This window comes from Cyrtonyx montezumae, unplaced genomic scaffold (assembly GCF_038088225.1).
Source record: "Cyrtonyx montezumae isolate F1298 unplaced genomic scaffold, pur_monq_1.0 scaffold_7, whole genome shotgun sequence".
NCBI lineage: Eukaryota > Metazoa > Chordata > Aves > Galliformes > Odontophoridae > Cyrtonyx > Cyrtonyx montezumae.
Genome location: NW_027072078.1, coordinates 11,890,036 through 11,915,644, shown reverse-complemented (window position 1 = coordinate 11,915,644; position 25,609 = coordinate 11,890,036). Strand labels below are relative to the sequence as shown.

Here is a 25,609-nt window from a genome sequence, read left to right as displayed (position 1 = left end):
GTGCTGTGAAATGGGTGCAGAGGAGTGGTGTGCATTTTTGTTCGCTTTTCTGTTGTAGGTTTTCATTTTTGTTTTGTTTAAAAACAATTTCACTTATTTTAGAGGTTCTCGAGAGCTGTTGGATGACTCTGGCAACAATCTGTCTGCATCGGATTCGGATTCCCCTGTTCCTACTTGCATGCCTTTCTCATGGTTTGGAGACAGTCACAAAGAGCCTCAGGTTTCTAGTAGTAGTCTGCACTTTACTCAGAGTGGACAGGACAGCTGTGAACATGGTCAAGACAAGAACAGAAGCAAGGTAAAGATGACTAATTTGTGTTTTGAATATTGAAGTGTTGCATCTTGACAAAGTAAAAACGTGTAGTGCTTAGTATGTGGAATCTTGATGACAGACCTAGATGGCATCTCCTGTGCGAGTATTCCCATTTCATAGAAGTGTTTAAAACTGAAAGAAACTTCAATGCAACTCTCTCTTCCAGAATATTGTTTCTGAGAAACTGGTAATATTCTAATAAGTTAAAGCACTTTAACCAGACTTTTAACAGGGAGACTACACGGTTCAGCCTATAACCATAAAAATCCTAACTTAAGTGTTATATTATTTGGAAAAAATGGATGTGAAAAGTAAAAAAAAAAATTAGGAAAACCTTTAATAATGTCCCTATTTTGCAGGGGTTTTTTACCCATTGGCAGAAGTCAGATTAAAATTGCATGAAGGAAATGCCCACAAACAATGTGTGTGCTGTCTAAAAACAAATTTCAGTGTAAGACTATTACTGATAGTCTTAACAAGTTACCTTTATTCTTGTTTCTTTCGGATTTTGTCAGATTCAAAATTGTGGTGATTTAAGTAACCTCTCAAACTAAGTTTGTTCTTAAGCTTCACTGCTTCACTCTGATTGTCTAAAAAATTTCACTTTCTTCTCTCTCTAAATGTAATTAGAGAGATAAACATATTGGGTTGTAGTACGTGGAGTTTGTTGATGTTTTGCATAGCTGTCAGATAATAAGTTGGCTTTCCATGTCTGCAGATGCTGAGTGCACTAAAATCCTATCTTAGTACTACTTTTAAACTAATGTCTGACTTCTTAGTGTGAATTTACAGTGGCTGTCTTGTACTGTGTATGCACACAGCTTAGTCACAAGTTTGCAAAAAATACAAAAAAGTGTTTTTAGGACCAAGAAATACTATAAAAACTTAAGAAGAGTAGAAACCCTTCAATCCCTTAAGTAGAGCTATCTTTTACAGAATACTGCTCTGTGTGTGTGTGTGCATGTGACTTGTGTTTTTATACTTTTCTGCATTATCTGCTTCTATTGAAGCTAAGACATTTTCATAAATAAGCCAAAGATACTGGGATTGCAAGAGCTATTGAAGAGAATTTCTTAATAGGCTGTAACAAAGCTATCTAGATACTTTCTGTGTAGATAAACATTCAGTGGCTTAGCTTTCAAGGAGTCACTGGCTCAGAAGAACCCATTCTTCACCTCTTGATTTATCCTTTCTGCTTGATGTAAATAACTATACAGAGCATAGTAAATATCCCACTGGTGCACTTCTGCTATAACCATTCATAATGTGCTTAAGCACCCCTTTATGTGTTTCTATATGTACTTCAGCTAACAATCAAAAATGCATAGAAGTTAGGAAATTAGATCCTCCCTCTTTCTTTTCACATTCCTCTGAATTAATACCCTTTTCTTCTTCATCTGTTTGCTTTATCCAGGCTTTTATCACCTTAAACTTCCAGCTTGCTTCTTGCCTTGTTTTATTTTAGCCTTCTTCTCATGCTCCAGTATGTAATAGCTGCTCTGCTTGTTTCCTTAGTCCCAGTTGCAAACCAGCAGCTGCAGTCAGTTTTAGCCGTGTCTGCTTCGTAAAACAGAAAGTGACCCTATCAAGGAACAGATTATCATGCAGTAATTGATCCTCAAGTCAGATACAGCCTCTCCAAAGCCAGGCTGTTTTCACTTTGCAACATTGGGGTGTTTTGTTTCTTTTTTTTCTGAAACTTGTAATTTAACAGTAAACATTGCTTGGAAAGATTTATCTTTGTAGTTCCTAACCTGCCTGTTAAGTTTGTGCTACAAATAACAAGGCTTTAGCTGGTAAGCTCCCTGGCAAAAAGACTTGAAAATGGAGAATAAAACGTTCCTGACCAATCTGTATTGATTTTTGTTACTAAAACAATGTACCGGTAGGGACAAAATTATCTTAGTAGAATTTAAGGAAAGAATATTCCTTTTTGTGGTGTTAATATTTTCTGCTTTTATGCCTGTAGTATCATATAAGCAGGTGAAAGCACTTCTTAAAGAGGAGGTAAAAGTAGAAACTCTTGTCCTATATGATTCTACACCCATTGAGTCCTTGGCATTGTGTATCATTTGTGTATTTGAGTTCTAATATTGGTGGTGTAAGGGCTGTTATACTTCATCTGTTTCCTGCTTTTGTGAAATCTACTTCTTATAATTACTGCATTTTGGAAGATCTCGTTTTCTCAGAATAACACTGAGCTTAACCTTTGAAACTTCACCAAGTAATGAGTCAAATTCTTGTTAATTATGAAAAGTAGGAACACAGGAAACTAAAATCCTGTGATCTGTTTGCTTCAAAAAATTTCTAAATTACAGCTCTTGAATAAATCCATTACCATAATCTGCCCATTGATTTCATCCTTTTCTCTAATACAGTACAAACATGCATGTAGTGTTTGCTTTCTTCACTCTTCTAAATTATCTTCTGTGAACATGTATGCAATGTTATACTGCTGTTGCAATTAAGAATGCTGTGTAGTAAATTATTTATATCTCTACCTTAAATGTTGAGAAGTGTACCTACAAAACCTCTTCTATTTAGGTTCTCTTCCCTTCATTCTCTTAGGAAGGAAAACCTGCAACTGGTCCTAAATCTTTAAGAGGAAATCTAAGCCCAAACTGAGGCAGGAGGAAGAGAGAGTATATTACAACTGGTGCTGAGATACTGAAATGCTTCTATTTTGACTGTTGTTTTCTTTTTATTTTTCTCATCTCATTAAATATTTAGGTTTGAATGTTATTCTGTCTTCTTCATTTTTTATGCTTTTTTCCATAGTACAGCTTTTTCTGAATTATTCACAATTCTTCTGTAAGGAGAGAAAAAGGGAGGCTAAAAGAAGAGCTCCTCCACACATTTGTCTGTGTTGAAAATAGCTGAGATTAGCTTGATGGACAAAAGATTCTCATGTTTCTGATAACACTTTTTACACTTAAAAGACTGAAGAAGCTCCTAACATCAGGTGCAATTAGATTTTATTTATGTTATTAGGTTTAAATCGCCTTAACTAGCTAACATAATTAATGAAATTATCTACCTGTCAGATTTAAAATGTTATTAATCATGTAGAATGTCACACTCCATGACAGAATAGCAGGAAGAGTCAAATTGTGGGGGTTTTCTTGTTTGTGTTTTTGTTGTTGCTTTTTGTTGTTGTGGTTATTTGTTTGAAGAGTGAAAGTGTATATCAGCAATTTAGGGTAAAATAGTGAAAATATCAAGCTACCTCCTCAAGAAATAAGATAAAATAATCTAGAAAATTCAGAGATCAGGTTAAACTGAAATGAGAATGCAAATATGAAGGTACTCAATGAAAAAAATTCAAAAAATTTGTTACTTTCTACAAGCATAGATTTCATTTGAATATATTTAAAATTAACTTCATCTGGGATCTCAGATTATTTACACATATATGGTATGGCATCTTTACAGAGTTTAGCTCGTTAGTTGACTTGAGACTTCAGAAATAAGTGTAAATAATTGCTTACTGTTTGTAGGCAGCAAAGACGAGTGAAGATTTTAAAAAGATAAACATATGAGGCATGCTTCCAACAGATTTATTTTTCACTCATTAAAGGAAAAATAAGAAGCTGGGATCTATGTTAGAAATTGAGGTGGTCAAAAGAGAAAATATCCTGCAAAATATGTGTTAGTTTTCTTTAGAAGAATTTTGTTATCAAGGTGATATGCATTCTTCAGGTGAAGCATCTGGCTTTTTTCATAGCCTTCAGCTGGTGTCCCAGGCTGGCCAGGTGACCTGGGGCCATTTAACAGCCAGTGGCTGATGACTAAGTTTGAACCCATATCCCTCTGCTATTGCCATGACACAAAGACCAAGAGTAATCACTGAATGTAAACAGTAAATACTATGAAGATTTTACAGTCTTTCAATGTAATGCTTCTTAAATTAGTCATGTTTCAAACTTTATTACATACAGTGTGGAATTTTTTAAACTGGAATTTTATTCCCTTACAAAATGGTGATATTTGTCAGAATCTTTTATTTCAGAACAACTTGCTCTTTTGAAAGTAATTTATTCAGATTGCCAAACTGCACAATTATGGTTACAGCTTTGAACCTTTTTTTTTTTTTTTTTTGTAAAGATATCTTAGTGATTGGAGCTTAACAATGTTTTTACCAGTTTTAGTATTTTAACTAAGAAGATTTAACATAGCTTGATACAGACTATTCCTTTAAAAAATGCTTCTTAAGATATTTCATTTCTATATAGTAGGTTTGCATATCAAGGTGATTTTCAGATTACATGATTCTGTGTCTCAAATGCAGCCACACCAAAACTGAAGCTGTTATAATAAACAGCAATACTGAACAGGAGAGGCCTATAGATTCTGTTCTTAGGCAAGCTTTGCATTCTGTAACCATGAACTAATTTAAACCTTGATCTGTAAACTGCCCGAAATGCATTGTACATTGGGAAAAGGCAGCCCATTTGTTCTACTGCCTATGACAGCAGTTTGATGTGGGCAAATAGAAAATGTAAGTCTTAATGACAATAAATGATTAGAACTTCAATTTTTATCTCACTGAGAGAGCAGCACCTTCTGAAGAGAATTTGTAGTGCTTGGTAAATTTCACTTGAATACAAACCCACCACGAGCAGTTCCACTCCCTGAATCTTAAATTGCTCTCCCCAAGAGTGGTGTGCCTGCTGACAGAGTAACTGTGTATTTCCTTACGTACCTTTACATAACTTCAGGTTATGACTGATTCTCCATGCAAGGTGCTCTTATAGGGGATATTGTTTTAAATTTGTTGTGGTGGTTTTGAATTCAGAAGTTAAACAGAAAACAATCTGAAACGTGTTGCAGTGAATACATTTCACTTGTGATCTGAAGATAATAGTCACAGTACTTTTTTTCTAAAAATCTAGATTACTAGAATATCATCTTATGATCCACTGTTTCAAGGAGTGAGTTAATAAAACATTATTTCCACTTGTTTGCAGAGTAGAATTGTCATAGATGATACATACCATAGCAAGCCAAGTTGTGAACTTTCAGGGTTAGTGACAGAACCAAATCTGTCAGGTCGTTCACACACTTTAACCTTCTCTTCAAATGAGGTGAGTTTCAAAGTGTGTATATGTGTCTTGTTGATGTTGTTGTTCACACTACAGCATGTTTAATAGAACCAATTTTTTTTATGTGAAACTGGATGGCTCTTTCCATATTTTAATGTTGAAGAATACTGTAAAAAATCCTAAGCCACTATTGAATGTGTACTGGAAGACCCCATATTGGCCTTTGTGTTTTGATCTTCGTTGTATCACAGAAACTGGAATTAACTCCATATGATCAAATTGCAGTTTTTAATTTTAAATATAACATATTTCTATTCCACTAATTTAAAGTCACTTTCTGGATGAATGAAAACTGTAATGTTGTTTACTGAACCCTCACCTGAGTGCAGGTTTGTGGAGACCTCTTTTGTACAGATGAAATCTGAAATCTACACTCTGGTAACATTTTAATCTGTTGCAGCATTTGGTGTTTGACTGATAGGTTTATTTATCAATTAAATGCTTTATGGACTAGGAGTCATTAAATCTGAATATAGTAATCTTCCAGAAATGAGTTAGAGGGCTAGGCAAACTGATAGTGACAATGTTTGAAGGGAAAAATTAAATGGCGATTAATAAATGAGCTCGTTGCTCGCAATATTAAAGTAGGCTTTGTTGAAAATAATCTGGCAATGTATAGAAGTCAAAACAGTCTTAAAACAGTGCTATCAATATGCAGCACTGCATGCTGCCCTACAAATCCTAGAATTGTTAAAGGACTAGAGATGGAAACCCCTCTGAAACAGAGAAGAGAGCAGCACGGAAGAATCAGCCTCTTCTGGGTAGATGCTTTCATACAGTTTGGGGAAGTGATCTAGTGGTGACAGCTGGTTAACAGCCAGCTTGGTAGAGAAATGGTGCCTCAAGTTGGTTGTTCAGCGAGCTAGTTGTAACCTCTCTTACCCTTTCAAAGATTTTTAACTTCTTAAATTGTGTGATGGCATTTGCATTTTTCTTGGGCTGTGGTTTTTTGGGTTTTTTTTTGTCTTGTTTTTTTTTTTTGTACCGCCTTCGGTGTGTCCATCCATACTTGCCTTCTGAATCACTAATATTTTTATGCAGGAGAGCACGTTGTTCTCTCATGCTTCCATTCTTCATAAGTAGTTCTAGTTCTGCTTTCTGACTTTGAAATTGTTTGTGTGTGGTGGCAGCTGCAGCAGTGACTGTTTTGGGAACTATTACTGATGTATCAATAGCTTGGGACAGTACTGCCTCTGGAAGATAAACAGTTATAGGAGGGAGAGTGTTAGTTAACGACCAATAAGCATTACTCAAAAATCGATATTCTTAATCTCATTCTGCCACACTTCTTTTATTCCTGTTCATATGCCTTAAAAAGTTACAACTGTGGTTTTGTGCACTAAGAGAACGTTTAATTCACATGCCATGTTTTCCTTTTCCCCCTCACTTTTCTGAGGTGGTGATGTTTATGTGTTTTAATGCAGATTGACTCTTTGGTACAGTTTTTTGATGATGTTAGCTGCTGTCCTTACTAATATGAATATAAGGGGTTTGATAATATCAGATATGCTGAAAGCATGGGTGAAATTAGAAGCACCATCTGGAGGATTCCTATGGTGCACACTGCTACCTGATCCAATCCATGCTGCATAGAGGAGCTGGGGCTGGTTGCTGCCTGGCATTCTGTAGGGGACTGCATTCACCTGGAGAAAAGAATGAATCTGGGCCTCTCTGGCAGCAGCAGACTTTCTTACAGTACTCTGAAAGTACAAAAGTGAAGCTGAATGGCTAGCACAGATCAAGTAGAATTTATGAGTTCCAACTGGAGTAAAATAGTAAATATAAAATATATATTATTTTTAGCCTTTGTATAAAAGGCTTTGGTAATACATTTTTTAGTTTTCTCTTGCTGCTGATAGATCACACCATGCTCTGGAATGAAGGTCAAACATGAAGTGTAAAAAATGTTGTATTTTTTGTATCTTATTCACAAATAGTTGCTAGTATGAGACACAAGGAATTATCAGTATGTATTTTGTATTTCAGCAGCAGGTTGAGGAGTACTGTTATCTAAAATGATTTAAAATAAAAAGGCATTTTCAAATGCCTGTTGTAATTTCTACCTTCATTCTCTGTGCTAAGCACCACAGTCTTGGTAGCCCAGTCAGAAAACTTGCTGTGCTCCAGTTCTCTTGATGTTTTGTGAAAATAACTGTTCTGCCCATCAGGATGGCCAAACTATCCATATTTGTTATGTCTGCATTAGCATTTTTATTAGCAGTTCCATTTTGAAGCAAATCTCCAGGTTGTCCCACTTTGCCTTACTTTGATTCATCTTGGAAATCAGCACAGAGGTGCTTTGAGTGTTTCCAGTGCACTCCAAGTGCTAGTGGCTATTGAGTCTGTGTGACCAGACTAGAGCAATTCCTTTGAAATGCTTGTAGTATTAAATTTGGACATCTGCCTAAACTGTTCTGCTCTACAAGTCTGCTCCTATGCATCTGCATTAGATAACTCTGATGTTGCTCCCATTCAAGTGTCATGCTAGAGTTCCTTCTGTGGTGATGTTAAGCTCTGTTTTATGTATCTTTTGTGGTGAAGTAAAAGAGTGCTTCAAGACTAACAGCAGTACCTTTTTCCCCCTCAGAAGACAACTGAAATTGAGGCTGAGCTGTTCTGTGAGTTCTGTGAGCTGGAGTGCTGTAGGCTCTTCTCAGATGGCCTTCTACTAGGCAGACCCCTTACATTGGTGACATGATGGGATCAGATGAAAAAATAAAGTGTTCTTGCTCCTTGGAAGCGCTTCAAATTTAGTAAATCTGTACTTAGATTTGCTGTCAGGTTTCTTGACTGTTAGAATTGCTTATATTCTGGATTTCTTTAAAAGCAATAGTACAGCTGAAATGCTACTTGATTGATTCTTCTTGGTGCTGTATAGGGCAGTATCTAGTATTGGGACTTTTCTACTTTGTATGACTGAGATAGCATGCTGGTTGTTTGGATACACTGAGTTAAAGCAAATGCTTTGCTGTTTGTTGAGAATGGTTTTCATGAAAATGTGATTTATTAGAGGAAAACTATTAGTGTTCTCTATTTCTGACTTAGTTTGTGTTAAGTGTTTTTTAATTGTCCTTTTGTTTATTTCAAACTCCTAGGCAAACTGGCTAAGTAAGCTGTGGTAAGCTGTGATCTCAAGAGTTTGTCCTTTTGAAGCTACAGTATGTCTAAAAATATATTTGCTCACCCAGATTCAGTTGACAACCAGAATCCAGCGTAAGTAAAATATTGCTAACAGTGGCTTTTCTCAATTGTCTAGGCATTAGATGATGAATTCACAACAACAGGAAAGCAGAATCAATGGCACAGTAGACCTATCTCTGAATGGACCACGCAGCAAGTTTGCCACTGGCTAATGGGAATGAACATGGAGCAGTACATTACAGAGTTTACAGCTATGAACATAGATGGGCAGCAGTTAATGCAACTTGACAGTGACAAGTTAAAGGTATGTGAATATCTCAGGATAGATTTGTAATTGTATAACTTCCATTGCTTATTCAGCTGTTTTTTAAACTATAAAGTCTGTTTTACTATTTCCTGATTTTTTTTTTTTTCCCTAAGGGACAGAGTTTGGGCTTTTTTAGTACTTTGAGACTATAGTTAGATGAGAATTTAATAATTGATAATACTTTTCTTGTTTAATCTTAAGGAAATAAAAATCAGCAAATTTCCCCAAGGGAGAGCTTGATACATATACAATCAATCTCAGTATAAAGTCATATCAAAACAAGATCCAGACAAGTAAAATGCACAGAATTGAAGGGTGCCAATTTAGAAATCTAAATTTCTTCCATATCTCTTCTTCAAATAGGGGGACAAAAACTACATCTGATGACCTTTCAAATGCTTTTTTACTTCTGCTAGGAGAAAAAAAAGTAAAAATTGAAAATTAAATTGTTCCTTCAAACCTTTTCTAGTAATTTTGCCTCTGGAAGCTGCATGGTATGAGTTCCTTGCCATGCTAGAGAATACTTTAAGCTTTTATTTCTTGACGTCTCCTGGACAGAAAACACATGCAACTAAAATGAGGTTCATTTGCCTATCCTGGCATAAGGTAAATGATCAGTAGAAGTAGTAGGCTTTGAGTGTTTTAGGGAGGAAAAATTGGATCTAACTTTGGTCTCTGAGATGCACCTGTATTTTTGCAATAGACTTACAACACTAAATGTCCTATGTCTTGTAATCGAATATTTCCTTGGTCAGAGAAGAAATACTACTACTGGTCTGAATGAATGTCTGTCTGAGGAATTTGGGACGGTAATGTTTGTAACTTAGTTCACTGTTCCTAAAAGGTATGATACTGCTACCTGTGACTTGGAATCAGATGCTGCCATCTGCTGAACAAAAATCAAAGTGCACTATTACTGACTGTGTACTTGACTATGCTTTTTATAATACACCTTAAAATCCTTAATACTGTTAAGTGAACAAGTTTGGCTGCCCTAAAATGTAGACAGACTGTTAAAGTCTTCAACATCATTAGTGGAGATGCCTTTAGTTACTCAGCTCTTTATATACTTATTTCAATTAACCTACACAATGCAATTTTAAAATAAACATGAGCTTCCTGGAATCAGCTCCCATTGATTAGATTTTTCTCAAGCAGTTAAAAAAACACCGCTGAGTTCATCAGCATTCCTAGTTTTAAAATGTTTAATGAGAGTTTAAGAGTAGTTACTGAATATAATTTCTTCCAGTATTTAAAAAAACGAACAAACAAACCAAAAGCCTCCTTAAACTGCTCTTGCTGAAGTACAGTTGTTAGTGCTGTTGAAAAACTAATAACGGAGTGGTTTTGTTTTTGTGGTTTTTTTAATCCCCAAAGGCTTTGGGAGTTTCCAGTCAAAATGACCGATCAACGATAAAGAAAAAAATTAAGGATATTAGGAAAACACAAGAAAAACTGGAAAAACAGAAGGAAAAAGTTCAGAAGAAAGAGAGAGAAGTTCGCAAGGCTGCCAGAGTGGTAACCACTCTTGAATCTAGCTGCTAAAGTGACCCCGCCTTTAATCGTAGTACATACATGCTTCATCCTAAGGAAGTTCAGCAGATTTGTATATAATTGTACAATTGAGGGGAGAAGGGAAAGTGCAACAGTTTAATATGGTAGGTTTGTTTTTTTTGTTTTTGTTTTTTAATTATAGTCCCTCCCCATTACAACCCAATAAAATGAAATACTTTCAGTATTTTCATTCCTAGTTGACTCTGGCTGTACTAACAGTAATTTAACTTCCTGCCTTAAGTAATATCTGTGCTTCTAAGACCTCATATGCCCACTTAATTGAAATTTCTACATGCTTGTGGAAAGTAGAATACTATATTTAAAATCATTCCAATATTAGTCAACTAGCATTTAATAGCTGAATCTGATAGAGGGACAATAGAAAAATCCTGCCAACAAATTCAGTTTGTGACAGTCTGTTTATCTGTTGCCACTAAAGATGTATAGAGAAAAGTGTTTAAAAAAACAGTAATGTCAAATTAATTTAAGAAAGCATGTATTTCAAATTTATTTTCTTTAAATTGATGTATTTCTGGGATTATTCATTTTCACACTAAGCTCACCGAAGTAGCACATTGTTTTTGAATTCCATGTGTTGCAATTTACTAAGAAAATAACAAGAAATATTAAGTAGTTTTCACAAACTACATACACTATTCATAATATTAATTTCTCTGTACACTACCTTTATGATGCTGGGACAAGGTTTAAACCTATAAATAAGATCTTTTTTAACCTATTTTTTCCTAAATAATACATAGTTTTATAGTTCTATGCTACAAATAAGATCAATTTGCAATACATGTATTTCTCTTTTCTACTTGCTACAAGATTTTTGTGGACCAAATTTATATATTTGCTAATTTTAAACTTTGCTGTTTTTCAAACTTAAAAGCATCAAGGGAAGAACTGTAGAAAAGCTATCACTGAAGCACTGGGTTTCTGCATTGTATTTAAATATTTTCATTTGTAGACTACAGATTATTTCTCTTTAAAGGAGGATTTGATATGCCATATAGTTTAGAACATGAATTGGTGTTTCGTATATTTACATACTGTTTTATAGATACTGTAACAGCACTTCTTTAATTAGATTATTCCAGAAACAAAGTATCAATTCCACCATAGAATGGACTAGAACAAAACTTACACGATTTGTGTATGTGGACCAAGTTCTCCTTTAAATCTATGGACTGTTTTTCATATTAATTAAATGAATGAATGAACTACACTGTTGGTGTTTCACAAGGTTTTTGTTTTTGTATAATTGTCTTGGGAACTTCAGCAAAAGGATGGTGTGGAAATACTGCTGCACACGTTTCCAAAATAAAGTTTAAGAATCTTGGTAATAACAACTTCTAAGAAAAGGCTCTATTTTCAGTTGTGTGCATTAAGAAATAATTGTGTTCTCAACATTTAATTTATTTACTCTGTCTCTTGTAGCTTTGAGTTTGTACTCCGAATTCACAGACCTTGAGCCAGGGAGGACTGCTGCCCTACTGATAAAGGGAACTAGAAGTACGGAACGATCAAATTCTTAGAATTACACAACTAAAACTGCACTTTCTGCAATCCAGTCAAGGATGTTTGTTTATCAGTTAAGTGCTTTCAGCCAGAGCAGGGAATACAGCTGTGTGTTACCTCTTAATTCTTTAAGTTTTCTGAGCTCAGTGTTGCATCCAGTAAAGAGCTTGTTTCTCAGGAAGGAGGCTAATGGAAATAACAGCTTGGGTTATAACTGGGGGCTATAGCAGAGATGCTCTGAGAATTAGAACACTGATTACCACAGACTTTAACATCTGCCAGATGCTGAATAGGAAGTCTGTTTCCACAGACTTGTTTAATTATCAAGCAAGAAAATCACCCAACTGAAAGTGTGATTTTTAAAAATTTTTAATGAATAAATGTAGTGATTCTTTCAAAATTTAACACAAACCAAGATTAATTTTACAGTGCAAGACTGAGCTCATTTTCATACAAAGCTATTAATCTCAGCACTTGTATAGCTGAGCTAGTATACTACTTCACTATAATCTGTGCTAATGACAACTGCAGTACAGAAGTGAAAATGTTAAACAAAAAATCATCTTCTTAACTTCTATTTAAATCAAAACTAATAGAACAAACTTATTAGTAGGGTTAAACACTGTAAAACAATACATTGCTACATTTGTGTTTTTACCACAATCACTTGGGGTGGTGGGTAAGGACAGACGAGTACAATTACAGGGCAAGATTTGCTAATACAATTGGTAGCTAGCTGAGAGCATGAAAGGGCTTTTATTTCCATACCATACGAAATGTTTAAACAACTTTGTAAGAAAAAAGCGATTTTGTTTTTCTTCAGAAAGATTTCTTCTGGTTCTCAGATCTTACTAAAATTGCTCAATTTAGATATTTAAATATTTAAAACAGGATGAGAGCTAGAATGTTCAGCTTTAGAGCTGAGATTTTAAAAGCTGTTACTGTAACTTTAAGCATTAGTTCAGCAAATGTAATAGCTGTAAACATTCCCTCTAACTTTTGTACAAAGCCTGTTTTGCAATACGTAGAATTTCTCTCATTCAACCTCTTACAGGGCTGAAGACAGAAGCTGTAGCTCCCCCTCACTTCAGCCATGCAGACTGAAAAATATTTCAAATGTTCATGAATTCACATCCTTGTGTAAGAAAATAAAACAGGGAATTAAGTGCCCCCAAGCTTGAGTGGAGCAGTTAACAGTGCTGTTCTAGCTATGATTACTTAATCCTCCCTCAGAATGTCAGTTCAACTACATATGTAGGCATTCTGTAACCTCCTCCAATTAAAGTGACTCACGTTAGTCTGAAAAGAGTATAAAACCATTTCATTGCTTTGCAGATTGAGACTAGGGAGCAGCAGGTATCATCTTTAGTCTGGCTTAGCTACGAGAAGAACAGTGTGACTGCAAGTTCTCATGTACAAGCTATGCCCTTCACTTGTGGTATCTCACCTTGTGCTCTGCACAGTATGAGTAACCTAGCAAAATTAGCCTCACTCTTTCTGAGAGCAATTATGCATGTCTGCTGCATGACTAAATTTCAGGAGTAGTAAAAGCAATGAGTTACCTGAGGGAAAAGGCTTAATTCAAAAGTTTTTAACTGTTTAACTCCTAAAATGCTTGGGAATTTATATAAAAGTACAATGCAGATGAGTCTTTCAAAGCTGCAACAGGAGACATCAAGAGAAACTGAATCTTTTACTGAAGGACTATGTACCTGATATGTAATGCTTGTTTCCCTGTCATCTCCAGTGTATTCTGACAGTTTGCTTGATGAACATATTCTGCTTAGCTTATTCACATTATATTACCTCAAGTTACTAGATAAACGAAGTCAGAAGCCCACCACAACAACAAAGGCATTTTCAAGACCTGCTAATTCCACATTTTTTAAAATACTCCTGAGAAAGTAGTTACTATTGTCCAAGTAATAGAGATTCCCTACTAACAGTAAATTTTAAAAATCTTTTTATTACAAAATATTTTTAATTTACAGCTGTAACCTGACATACCCCAGAGTCTGAGATCTCACTAGAGCTAGAACACTGATGCTATGGTTTGATATTACCTACAGAAGTAGAAGCAATGTAAGACAGCATACCTTTACTGTATACAAGCCAACACTACTTACTAATTCACGATGATCATGGAAAGGTAAGTTTATCACACATTAAATATTCACATTACCACCAAAGACATATGACTGGTACCACCTACCTGAGATACATTACACCAGTGGTAGCAGCTAGAACTGATTTTTTTTTTCTTTTTTTTTAATTATTATTCCTAAAGACCTACATGTGCTTTCTAAAGCTGTGGAAAAAATATGTCTAGTGTATAGCCAAACTTCCAACTTTGCAAGATTAGGCTTCAGCATGCTTAAGATCACGAAACAGAAAGCACCAAACAGGTGCAAAGGTACAGCAATAAGCTTCTTAATATTGAGTGTTTCATTAACCTTCTAACACTGTATAGTGCAAAAATAATCTGGCAAGCTTTTTCAATAGTTCCATTAAAAAAAAAAAGTAATTATATGACCTAATACATTTCTCAGTAGATACGAAATAGGTAATATTGGTCTCTATAAAAAGTACTGCTCCCTTGATTTAACTACAGAAAGTAGTAATTAATAGAAGGTGCAACAAATTAAATATGACCTTCTTAAAAAGTACAAACAGCTTATTACTTTTTTCTTAAATTCCAGGAAATAAAGTAATAGATTTAAACTTTGTTATTCCCCTTAAAATAATTTTCAAAGATGAAAATTGGCTCAGCATCTTGATATAAGCCCGGGTCTTTTGAATTCCCTTTACATGACATACATACATACATCTTAGGAACTGTTGAGCAACAAAGTTATGTACTGCGAAAAGTAGTCATGTCCTTTGGCTCACTGCTTGGCACACACCAGTCATCTGCTTCATGGTTTGCTTTATAATGTTTCCAGGCTGCTTTATTATATACAGGGAGTCTTTCAATTGATTCTGTTGATAAGGCCTGTAAATAGATAGGACCATTACTGACTTTTTGTAATAAAAAAATAACAGAACAAAGAGATTCACTAATAGAGTTGATTATAAAGTTAAAATGGTAAAGTGAAATGATATACCTTTATGTAAATAACTGCATCTGTGCCATAACCTTCTAAGGAATACAGTTTCAGGTCTCCTTGGAAGTACTGTGCATACAGACGTGATATGGGCAAGCCATAACCAAATCCAGCCTGGTTCAGGAGAAAAAGTATGTTTTTATTAACAGCATCTGTCAGTGGTTGGTTTTGGTGGATTTTAATTTAAAAGGTAAGCAGAGGATCTAAGCGTAATGTTTGACAACCCAACCCACAAAGAGTCAAAAAACAGTGATAATCCGTGAGTATGAGAAGAAAACTTTTATTCCTTTGTCAGACTGGGCTGCTAGGTAACAGTTCTTGTATTTTGGTAGCTTTTTTCAAGAATAAACTGTATTTAAGATCAGTACAGCTGATCTTAAGTGATTAATATTCTTAAGTCATGTGTTTCATCGTCAGAACACACAAAAAGGTTCAAGAAGAAACTAATGGGAATTTATAGCTTATGCTGCAATTCTATCAAGCCCTGTCTGCAGCACTAGGATAGAGCCTGAATTTTTAAGCATGTATGTATTTGATCTCCTGTATTTGAGAAAGAATTTCTCAAAGAATTCTCTCCCTGCTTTTATGTAAAACAACAAAAAAACCCCGCTATATTTTAAAAACAAAAAAAAAGTTATATTTTCAATGCCACTACTTGAGAGAACAAATTCAGGAGAGCTGTTCAGAGCTGCTTACTGTACTTCTCAGGCATCCGTTACGTTCACATGAGACTGAAGTAGATAGCTCATGTACCCTGTCATATCTGTGTACCATTGCTCTTATGGGGAGTGGGCTGACTGACGACACAGCACAGCTGAAACCGTGGGTTCAATCCAAAACTGATGCTATAGTATTTTTTTCCTCTTTCTTTCAGTGGTCACTAGAATTCAGAGTCCTGTGCTAGTATGCAGTATAGCTAATTGTTCTGCTTGAAGTAGTTCATCCCTATACCTGATAGAGAAAAACAGAATCTTTACATTTAAATTGTTATCAGTAATTTAGGATTTCATTCAATTTCCAGAATTTTCAAGAAAATCTTTGAATTCAGCTGTGTCATACTCACTGTATAAAAACAGTGCATCACTGCCTTAGCTGAATAGTTTCCTTTGTGATTACTATTCACACTCAGGATGACATGGTGTAAAAGATTTACATACCAAAGGTGTAGCTCGGGATGTCTCAACACGTGGACGTGGTGCTGTTGAATACATATAGTTGAATAGTCTGTCAATTTTCCTCATAGGAACACCTCCACCACGATCACTCATCTGGAACGAGAAGAAAAAACATAGTGTTATGTTCTGCAATACAGCTTTATAAGAGACAGCATCTCTCAAACAATGATTCAGAGAAATTCAGGTAAAATATAATACAAAGTTGACCCTAGAAAACGATGGGCTTCTTAAATTCTCATCTCAGCTATAGCATCAAACAGATGAATTCTTCCCTATCGTCCCTTTTAAAAACCAACTAAACAAAACATCACCATCAAAAGTATTCGGAATCTCTTGAAGGAAACTTCTACTTAAATTATGCATTGCTTTTATCTTGCTCATAACTCAATTTTGTCTAAAGTCAGTATTTATATCTACTGATTTCAACAAGTGACAGGTTCTGTGTATTTTCATCTTTATTATTTAGAACTACTTCCAGTGAAAGACAATATATTAAAGCTCATTACTGAAGGAGCAAGTCCGAAGTGTTGTTTTACTAGATGTTAGTTAGACCTATGAAAAAGCCAGTACTTGCTGCTGATCTTTAAAATATACTAGTCTACAAACTGTACTTCAGGCAGATTTGATCTGCATGGAATATATAGCGCTCATTTCCTTTTCTGACTTGTTGCATACCTCCAGCAGAGCACATTTTGGCTTACAACTGCAGAAAGATGCTGCTTTGTTGCCAGTCATGGTCATATAAGCTAAGCATGAGCAGAACAGTAATCAGAATAACATTCAAAATAATATAAACAAGAAGTACCTTAACAGTTAAATCCTCATTTCCCAAGGTGACATGCACGTGAATTGGAGGATAGATACAGCGATCAGCATTATGTTCCATGGTGGCTCTCATTGCATTCTGCAATTTTCAAGGATGAGAACTTAAAGCCTATTCTCACCTCTTTGTTTATTATTCTAAAGCACCAGTTTAGGAAAGTAAGTTAATTTTATCACGCATTTCAGAATTGGGACAAAATATACAGTTTTAAAATTGTTTTTTTGAATACTTCTGGTTTATTCAGTATCAAGATTTGTATAATTTATTAGAATTACATGGGTTGGAATCATTTAAACTGTTTAGAATTAACATTCAAATATTTTAATCCTCAATTTGTAGAAATCTTTCTTTATAATGCATTCTATATGCAATAGGACATAAAGATACAAGGAGAGTCTAGGATAGAAGTAAGTCCTAGAAGAAAGTTATATAAGGCCTGTTATATAGGTGAAAAGTATCTCCAAAATTAGGACTATTATTCTCACTTGCTTTCTTAACCTTATACACTTTAAGGCTTTTTTTTCCTGTTTGCTGAGAAGTCAGAGGTTTTCAGTGGTTAGGCAAAGAAGAAAGATGTTCACTTTCTGTGCAGTTATTATTTGTCTAAATGGTACAACTTTTAGGTATTTTCCCACCATTAAAAGGCTCAAAGCTTGCATTTGCAAAAACACTCTGCTATCTAGAATTGGTTCAGAAGGTCAAACAAATACAATCTTATTAAACAAACAAATTCTGTAAAAGAATTGTGTAACGGTAATTCAACAGACCTTGAAAAGTTCGAAAACCATGTGATAGAGGTGGGATGGTACATACACCACTTGCATGGGCTGTCCTGGTGATTTAACTGCAGACAAGAAAGTCTAAATAATTAAATGGCAAACTAGGTAACTTGTATTCATTCCTGTAGTAATTCAGCATGTATATTTGTATCATTAAGAAAATTTGTAAGAGAAAGAGAATGGCTTGGGTTGGAAGAGACCTTGAAGGCCATCTAGTTCCAGCCCCACTGCCACGTGCAGGGACACCTTCGACTAGATCAGGCTGCCCACAGTATTTTGGCTTTTGCAGACATTGCAAAAGCAGTTTTGACTGCTTCTTTTTGTAGGTCTGCCTGAACTTTTGTGCTAACTTGAGAAGCACTCCAGTAAGCAGTGTTAGAAAGGCTCTTTAGCATTCAGCAGGACTATGGGAACAGTAGCTGACCTCTGAGGTCAAATGGGAACAGTTGCAAATGTTTTCAAGTCACGGATAACGGGGTCAAATAATTTTTTTTAAAATGACTTGACTGTTATATCTGACTGCAAGTACAAGTGTGTGATAGGAACAAGGGAACCCTTCTGCCAGGATTAAAAAAATATATATGCCATAGCAGATAGAATATCTAAATCTATATTAGCTCTTTATATATTAACTATATAAATAAAGTGAAAGGAGAACATTTCACCAGCTACTTCAGAAGAAGCTATCACTGCATTCAGGAAAGTGCCTCACCCATATTCACTTACTATTCAACTCTTCAAGGACGAGTTCTGGAGAGCTCATGTAATATAAATCACAAAGGCTCTTGGCGCTTTCATACCCATCTGAAAGAAACACACAGGAAGTTACATTTCCCCCTCTGGATTTTTCTTTTCCCCTTTACAATTTGCCAAAGAGAAAACCAAAATTGGGAACACTGTGCACTTCCAGTGAGATTTTGTATCTTCACAAAATGTTTGAAAGAAAGCAACCTGTGTTATGCTTTAATTTAAAATTTGTTCCAAGATGTGTGTTGTCTCTCAGACCCTGCGTTCGTGCAAGTTTTCATAATTCTTACTCTTCTCTAGATTTACCTCTAATAACTCCAACAACATTGCAGCTAGGATCAATGCTTCCAATGTGTTTCGGATGAGCTGGATTACTTTTCCCACCAAACAGTAAAGCTGACAAAAAAAAGACAGTATTTTTAATATCCAATATTATTTCTGTAATTCTAGTTTATATCTTCATTTTTGCTAAACGTAAATTTAAGACGATCTCTAATTCCCATCTTTACTATATTTAAAAGACTTCTATTAATAAATGCTTTTAAGAAGCATTAAGCACTTAAAAACGAAGGGAAAAATACTGACACATAGAGGTACTCTGTCCCCCTCCCTCCAACGACAGAACTTACAGTGCTGATTAAGGAGCATTCTAATTGAAATGCGACTCATGTAGAAACGGTCTAGAAAATACTGCACGTTCTGTGAGGTCACCGGATTGATGCCAAAGCTTTCCTTGTATTCTATTACTCCTTGAGCCATAGTAGGGATTACATCATTGTGCCGATTGCGTATTTTTATCACAGTATCTGTAAAACTAAAGTTATACATTGTTAGGTGTTCACTTTCAAGTGAATTTAATCCTCTGGCAAACGGAGTGTCTGCCCATGAAGGGCTGTGTACACAGTCCCACGGGTCGGCCTCCTGCACTGAGAAGACAGGCCAACCCTTTATAGCATATAAATCATTTCATGCAACTTGCACTCCAACAGCCAATAGTGGTGCCACCAGTGATGATGATTTGCACGCTTATTGTTTACTTACCATTATCTTCTTCATTAATGCCAAAAGAAAAGAAAACTGTGCCAACCACGTTCGTGCAAATCATCCCATGCCTGTCAAATGGTAACCAATAATGACCAAACCTAATCCACAGGTGAACAGTTCCACACAATGCTGACAATGTTGCAAAGAACTGGTAAAAATTTGGTTACGTTTAATATATTCATAGCTTCCTCAGTATAATAAAAAAAAAAAAGCCACAACAGCAGAATGATATGGCATAGAAGTGCTTTGTTTCATATTTCAGTGTTCCTTTCTTCCAAGGGTAAGGAATAACATTGCTGAAAATAGCTGAATTTTTTTTAAGGCATTTCTTTTCCTGCCAGTCTTTATACATAAGGTTAGTATTGATGTACGTGACAGATCCTTACCTGTGAATAGCCCCTGAATCTTCAGAACTTTTGTCTTTAAAGTCAAGGATCTCCTGAAGACTTTGGACATACCTTTAAATGAAAGAAACATGACACAGACCAGTGGTAATATACTTCCCCAGTTTCCTCTGGTTAGCAATATTCCAAGACTGGTTACATCTAAATAATTTTAATTGATGTATCCCACAGATCTATCACCTGTGAATTCTGTTAGATGTTTCTGAATGTATTCATGATGTTTTCTTCCAAAAATTCCAAAATTTCCAGATCAATGAATTCCACAATTTAATTAAAACGCATAAACAATCTTCCTTCCATTTTAAACCCAATGGCTGATCACTTATTTGTGGCCCTAGTTAGTTCCTATTATTAGAAAATTTACCCAACTTGACACAAAAATTTCTTCCATCTCTTTCCTCTTCTCCAAGTCAAAAAATTCTATTTGATTTCCCCTCAGTAGAAACTGTTCCAACCCTTTGATTATCCCTCCTGGTCTTTTCTGTTCAGGATGGAGTGACTAAAACTGCATGTGATTCAGAGGACTAACACAGTGGTGCGATTATATTCTCCTCTGCCCCATCGCTTACTTAGCTCCTGACACTATTTGTCTTCTTGCTGACATTCAGAAAAATATCCACAGTTGCACCAATTTTTTTTATTGTGAGTAAGCCCTGAAGCAGAGGAGGCTGCTCTCTGCTTTACTTTTCCTTTGTCCAAGTAGAATTAACTTCCCATTTTGTCAATATAATTTAGTATCACAAGAATTTAAGCTTTCATGTTTCATTGAGAGCCTTCATCTACACGGATATCTCTTTTTATATCCAGTCATCCTCCTCGTTCAATGGCAGACCGTTCTCCTAACATCAAAAGCCTTTTCAGAACGCCATGTGCCTTTGGCAGTTGCCAAGCAATCCCTTTGTTTTGCTTCCGTCTTGCAAAAAATGATGCTTAGATTCCTCACTTAAAAGCAGATTTTACTTTTCAAGGGACGGCTTTTTAATTTTAATAGCCTTGTACTGATCCTGCTGATCTCTGGCTTTGGGAGCTTTCTACTACTTTCTTAACTCTTACTCTCAGTCTGTAATAACCTGTCATTTAGACAGTGTCTATTCTAGTTTGCAAGCATTTTGTGCATTTAGACACTTCTGTTGGTTTCTTCAGCTAGCTTCCTCATTTAAGTTGTTAAACACTAATAAACACAGCTCTAGTGGATTTTCGTTACTACTGAATTCTCCTACATGACTGACTGGAATAGTTAATAATTTTTAGTTCCCTTGTCAGTTTTCTAATTGCTCCTGCAAGCATTTTTTGTTTGTTTTCCCAAGTCTTCAAATTTAGTTTCTGTCCCACTGAGATATACTCATTCTAAATAATGTTCATGTTATCAGCACATTAAGTACTTCTTTCTGTAGAATTTAGTGAGTTGTTCCTCCAGCTGTGTATATGAAGAAAGTCACCCTTAAAGGAAATAAATAACTTCTTACCAGCTCTGCACCAGTTGAACTGAAGGTGTTCTGAGAAGATTGTCTGGAAGCAGGCTTATTTCCTTCATTATGTTTGCTAATCTTACAGGCAGCTCTTGTCGCAGAAACATAAATGAAGTCTTTTCACAAGCATTTTCAGATCCTAGGACAAAAAAAAATATTTAACAACATTAGAATAAAGTCAGCATTTATGGCAGAGTACTACACAAACCCTTATGCTCTTGCCTAAAAGGCCTCTGGTTAAGTTTTAAGGTTGATTCAGACAGTCTGGCATGCCAGTATTTCTTTCAAGGCTGCAGTACACTTCCATTTTAAACTGTTAACTCATAACGAAACCTACCAGCTCTGTAGAGATAAGGACAATCTCAAATATTTAAGAGTAACTACTGCAAGAACTTGTGGCTCACGTCATTCAACTTTAAATACAAGTTCTAATTAAATGGCTTGTTTCATATGTAGCAAACACTGACTGATGAAACAATACATCATTCAAGAAAAGCAAACGAAACAGGCATGGAAAGCTATTTGTTGGAGTCTGCGTACACATCAATTATATGCAGTTATTAATCAAGGCATAAATTCACCCCCACAACAATTGCTTTACTGGGCCAGAAGGGAGGAGGGGGGAGACAAAGTGGGTAAGAAATGCTGAGACTTCGGCAGTGCTACATCAATGGCACGTGAACTTAAGTAGGTATGTACTGCTGTGAAGTACGCACCTCAGTTTTGGTGTTTCACAACAGGTAAATCCTAAGAATTAGCTCTTTGGTGTTTTTGCTCACTTCAGTCCTTCAATTTGATAAGGGAAAGAGTTGGGGAAGAAGATGGCACTATACTCTGTCTACTTATGACCTCTGCCCAGAAAACTCTTGTTCTTCTCCCTATTCAGATTTCATTTCTGGCATGACTGTCACTGGCCCTTCCCTGTTCTCAGGTTAAAATTCCATGAACTGGTCAAACTGAAGGTATAAGAATGTAACGATGATCTTAAGTTGCACCCATACACATGGCAAATGACATTCCACAGAGTAGCTTTGTCTCTGGAAGCAACATCACACGCCTGGGTCAAAATTAGAAGGCAGCTTAGGGAGGGTAAACAACATTCCAGTGAATGGGGAAATGGCTTTGTTTCCTCACGCAGTTATGATCTAGCTATGCAAAGAACTGATGAGGCTCCTGCAGAAAATGAGATACAACCGATGTCTACGATTAAGACATAAATTTTCTTACAGGATACTTTATTTACTAAACTGAGAACTGGAGGAACTACAAAGAGAAAAGCAGATTTCTTCTTCGTAAGTTTTATGACTTTCTCTTTGATTGCACTTGCTTCTACAAAAGGAACCAAAAAATTTCCCCTTGAAAACATCACTGTATTGTAATAGCTACAGAAGGTCTCACAGAGTATTGTTTTGGTGTTCCACTGTATTCTTTTTTGCCTTTGCTATTAGTTTACTTAGTTTTTTTTCATAGAATCACAGAATTGTAGGGGTTGGAAGGGACCTCTAGAGATCATCAAGTCCAGCTCCCCTGCCAAAGCAGCTCCCTAGACCAGTTGCACAGGTAGGCGTCCAGGCTGGTCCTGAATGTCTCCAGAGGAGACTCCACAACCTCTGGGCAACCTGTTCCATGCTTAAGCCACATCCTTAAGTCAAAGATAAAACCAAAAGTTTTCAAGATTACCTTATATCACGATAGTAATAGCAAGAAACCCTTCTGACATAGTAAATACCACTCCTTGAAAATAAATATTGATTTTAAGGCAAAAATGATCACATTGGTATTCTAATAGTACAACAGAGGTCAAAACTCATTTTAAATTGCAAGGTTCTTTGCTTAATGGAATAGTAGCAAAGACTACAGCAAGGTTCCTATAACGTTCTGGAATTGTAAACATAATTCTGGGATATGTTTTATTGAAATGTACGAAGCACTGAATGGACAGATGAAGTGACAGGATACTTAGAAGAATCTGTTTAAATCTTTATAAATGAAAAAATATGGTCAGTCTGGGGTTCCAGAGTTACTTATGTTTTGCTTACAGAAAGATAAAGCTCGGTACCACTGTTTGCTAGTTACACGTTAACATACAGCTTATGGCGCTGCTCTGCTTACAGAAACAACCTATTGCAGTATGGCTCATCGCTCGGGGCTGATGAAGGCCTCCCAGTACAGCTTACAGACCTTCCTCCGCACGGCCTCGGAAGCAGCGCGGTGCCTACGATCGCTCCCTTTCCATCCCAAGTACTCCTCGATCCCCGGGAGCGACACGTGCGGTTTTAGCAAGGAGCCTCAGCCCCTCGGCGGCACTCACCGAAGTCCAGGAACTGCTTCATGGAGAGCGGCGAGGGGGAGAAGCGCGAGTAGAAGTCCACTTGCTGCGGGATGCTGCCCGGGGAGGCGCAGCGCAGCACGGCGCGCAGCAGCCTCATGGCGGCCCCGCTTCGCTCAGCCCGGCCCGGCCGCCATTTCCCGCCGCTCCCGCTCCCCCGGCCCCTGCCCGCACCGCGCGGCCGGGGGAGGTGCCGGAGGCGGTGCCGAGCTCTCCCGGCCCGGCCCCACGCAGCGGCGGCGGGGCGGAGGAGAGGAGGCCCCGCCTGGCGCTAGTGAAGCGGTTGCTGCCCTTCGTCCCGGCTGGAGGACACGCTCTCTCCGAAGGATGCACGCTCTCGACGAGGTACGGTGGCGGCCCGCGGGGTAGAGCTGGAGGAGCGGGAAATGGCGGCCGGGCTGAGGGGGATGGGGGCCGAGCACCCCCTTGTTCGTGCTGGGAACCAGCCCAGGCGTTGCTCTGCTGTTTCTGCCACGCTCAGCGTGTCGTTGGTTTGCTGGGAGCCTCCTACAACAGGGGTGAGGAAAGGCATCATTAATGACGGGGTGTTGTTTTCGTTTTGGATGTTGAAGTGAAGTACAGAACGTGTGTTGATTCGCTCCACCTCTAAAGGCAATTTTCTGAGCAGTAACGTTATCAGGAGGGTCTGAGCTGTGGCTCGGGATCAGGCTGGTTTGTTTGTAGGCAGACCTGTGTCTCACGTGCTGAAATGTGGGTGCTCATGCAAACACACATTAACGACACTGTGCTGCTTGTGGGCTGCTTACAGAAGCTCATATCCTTCTCAGACCTGGAGCGGTTTGGGGTTTTTCTTGGCTTCCAGGGTACTGATCTTAAAACTGGTTTGTAATGGTCTCAGCCGTGAGCCAGCAGCATTCAAAGCAGTACCCGCAGCACTAAGTTGTGTGTTTGTAATTTGTTGCAGCTGCTGAAAGTGGTTGTGGGCTGGCTTCATCTTTTCCACCTGTGTGCTGTTGCCCTGGTGCCCAGGTGTCAGCATTGAAGCACTGATTGTGAACCAATCCGAAATATGTTCTGTTAAATATCAGAGAATTCCCGAGGTTTGTTCATCCCCGAGCTGAGGGGAGGCTGCAGCTCCTCACAGGGGAGCAGAGGGGCTGCACTGATCTCTGCTCTCTGGTGACAGTGACAGGGCCCGAGGGATCAGCATGGAGCTGTGTCAGGGGAAGGGCAGGCAGGTATTAGGAAAAGGTTTGGTGCCAGGTGGCTGTGAGTATGGAATGGGCTGCCCAGGGCTGAAGGCCCAGCCCCGACGTGCTGGACTTCAAGGAGTGTTTGAACACTGCTTGTCAGAACTAGGATTTGAGATTTAGATTTGGGCTCAGTGATCCTTAAGGATCCCTTCCACTCAGAATATCTGTCAATTTTGAGCTTGTGTACAATTGCAGGCGTTATCCATCTTGTCTTCGCAATCTCTTCCCATGCCCGCTGCCACAACCCTACCCCGCTGGACTGAACAGTCCCATATTTTAAGACTGTAAGCCTGAGAAAAGAGAGCTCCTGGGAGAACATACTGCTTTGTGTTCGTGTGCTGTGGTCTCTGGACTATGTTTGAAATCCATCATTGAGATTCTTGCTTTATAGCTGAAACACATCTGCTGTTTGTAGTCAAGTTGAATGAAAAGATTGTGTTAAGGGAGGAAAAAAATAAGTATGAGCTTTAGAGTCCATGTCCTTAAATAACTGTCCTATCTCAAAACTCTCTGCATGCGTTCCTTATTACGACATGCACTTGTCACCTCCCTCAAAGGCAGAGAGGCCTTGCTGAGCGAT

General features: G+C 37.3%; 2 protein-coding genes across 4 annotated transcripts in view; one reads left to right on the top strand and one right to left on the bottom strand.

The window, feature by feature from the left end:
- LOC136058007 (neurabin-1-like) overlaps positions 1–11,784 on the top strand; it is a 40,031-nt gene extending 28,247 nt beyond the window's left edge. The window contains exons 15-18 of one of the 2 annotated variants that reach the window (XM_065751159.1): positions 103–298; positions 5,281–5,397; positions 8,672–8,860; positions 10,241–11,784. In XM_065751159.1, coding sequence (XP_065607231.1) covers positions 103–298; positions 5,281–5,397; positions 8,672–8,860; positions 10,241–10,408 — 670 coding nt within the window. In that variant the 3' untranslated portion in view covers positions 10,409–11,784. The remainder of the gene's footprint in view (positions 1–102; positions 299–5,280; positions 5,398–8,671; positions 8,861–10,240) is intronic. The other variant, XM_065751160.1, reaches the window with a different exon arrangement.
- On the bottom strand, positions 11,763–23,974 carry PDK1 (pyruvate dehydrogenase kinase 1). 2 transcript variants are annotated; one of them, XM_065751171.1, is made up of 12 exons: positions 23,798–23,974; positions 21,484–21,625; positions 20,000–20,071; positions 19,199–19,383; positions 18,876–18,965; positions 18,549–18,626; positions 17,811–17,887; positions 17,026–17,124; positions 16,203–16,313; positions 15,046–15,159; positions 14,767–14,933; positions 11,763–11,916 (listed from the first exon to the last, which is right to left on the bottom strand). In XM_065751171.1, the coding sequence occupies exons 1-11, from the start codon at positions 23,913–23,915 to the stop codon at positions 14,793–14,795; spliced, it is 1,227 nt and encodes a 408-aa protein (XP_065607243.1). In that variant the 5' UTR covers positions 23,916–23,974; the 3' UTR covers positions 11,763–11,916; positions 14,767–14,792. The 2 variants fall into 2 exon arrangements, with proteins under 2 accessions (XP_065607243.1, XP_065607242.1); XM_065751170.1 differs by lacking the exon at positions 11,763–11,916 and having other exon boundaries at positions 12,293–14,933.
- Positions 23,975–25,609: the final 1,635 nt, after the last annotated feature.

What these genes read in the sequence shown, in the direction of transcription:
- PDK1 (XM_065751171.1), bottom strand. Translation starts at nt 23,915, where the DNA reads ATGAGGCTGCTGCGCGCCGTGCTGCGCTGCGCCTCCCCGGGCAGCATC. An exon ending in GTTCAACTGGTGCAGAGCTG is followed by an intron (nt 20,072 to 21,483) that starts GTAAGAAGTTAT and finishes TTTCATTTAAAG; the next exon opens with GTATGTCCAAAGTCTTCAGG. An exon ending in AATGCTCCTTAATCAGCACT is followed by an intron (nt 18,966 to 19,198) that starts GTAAGTTCTGTC and finishes TTTTTTTGTCAG; the next exon opens with CTTTACTGTTTGGTGGGAAA.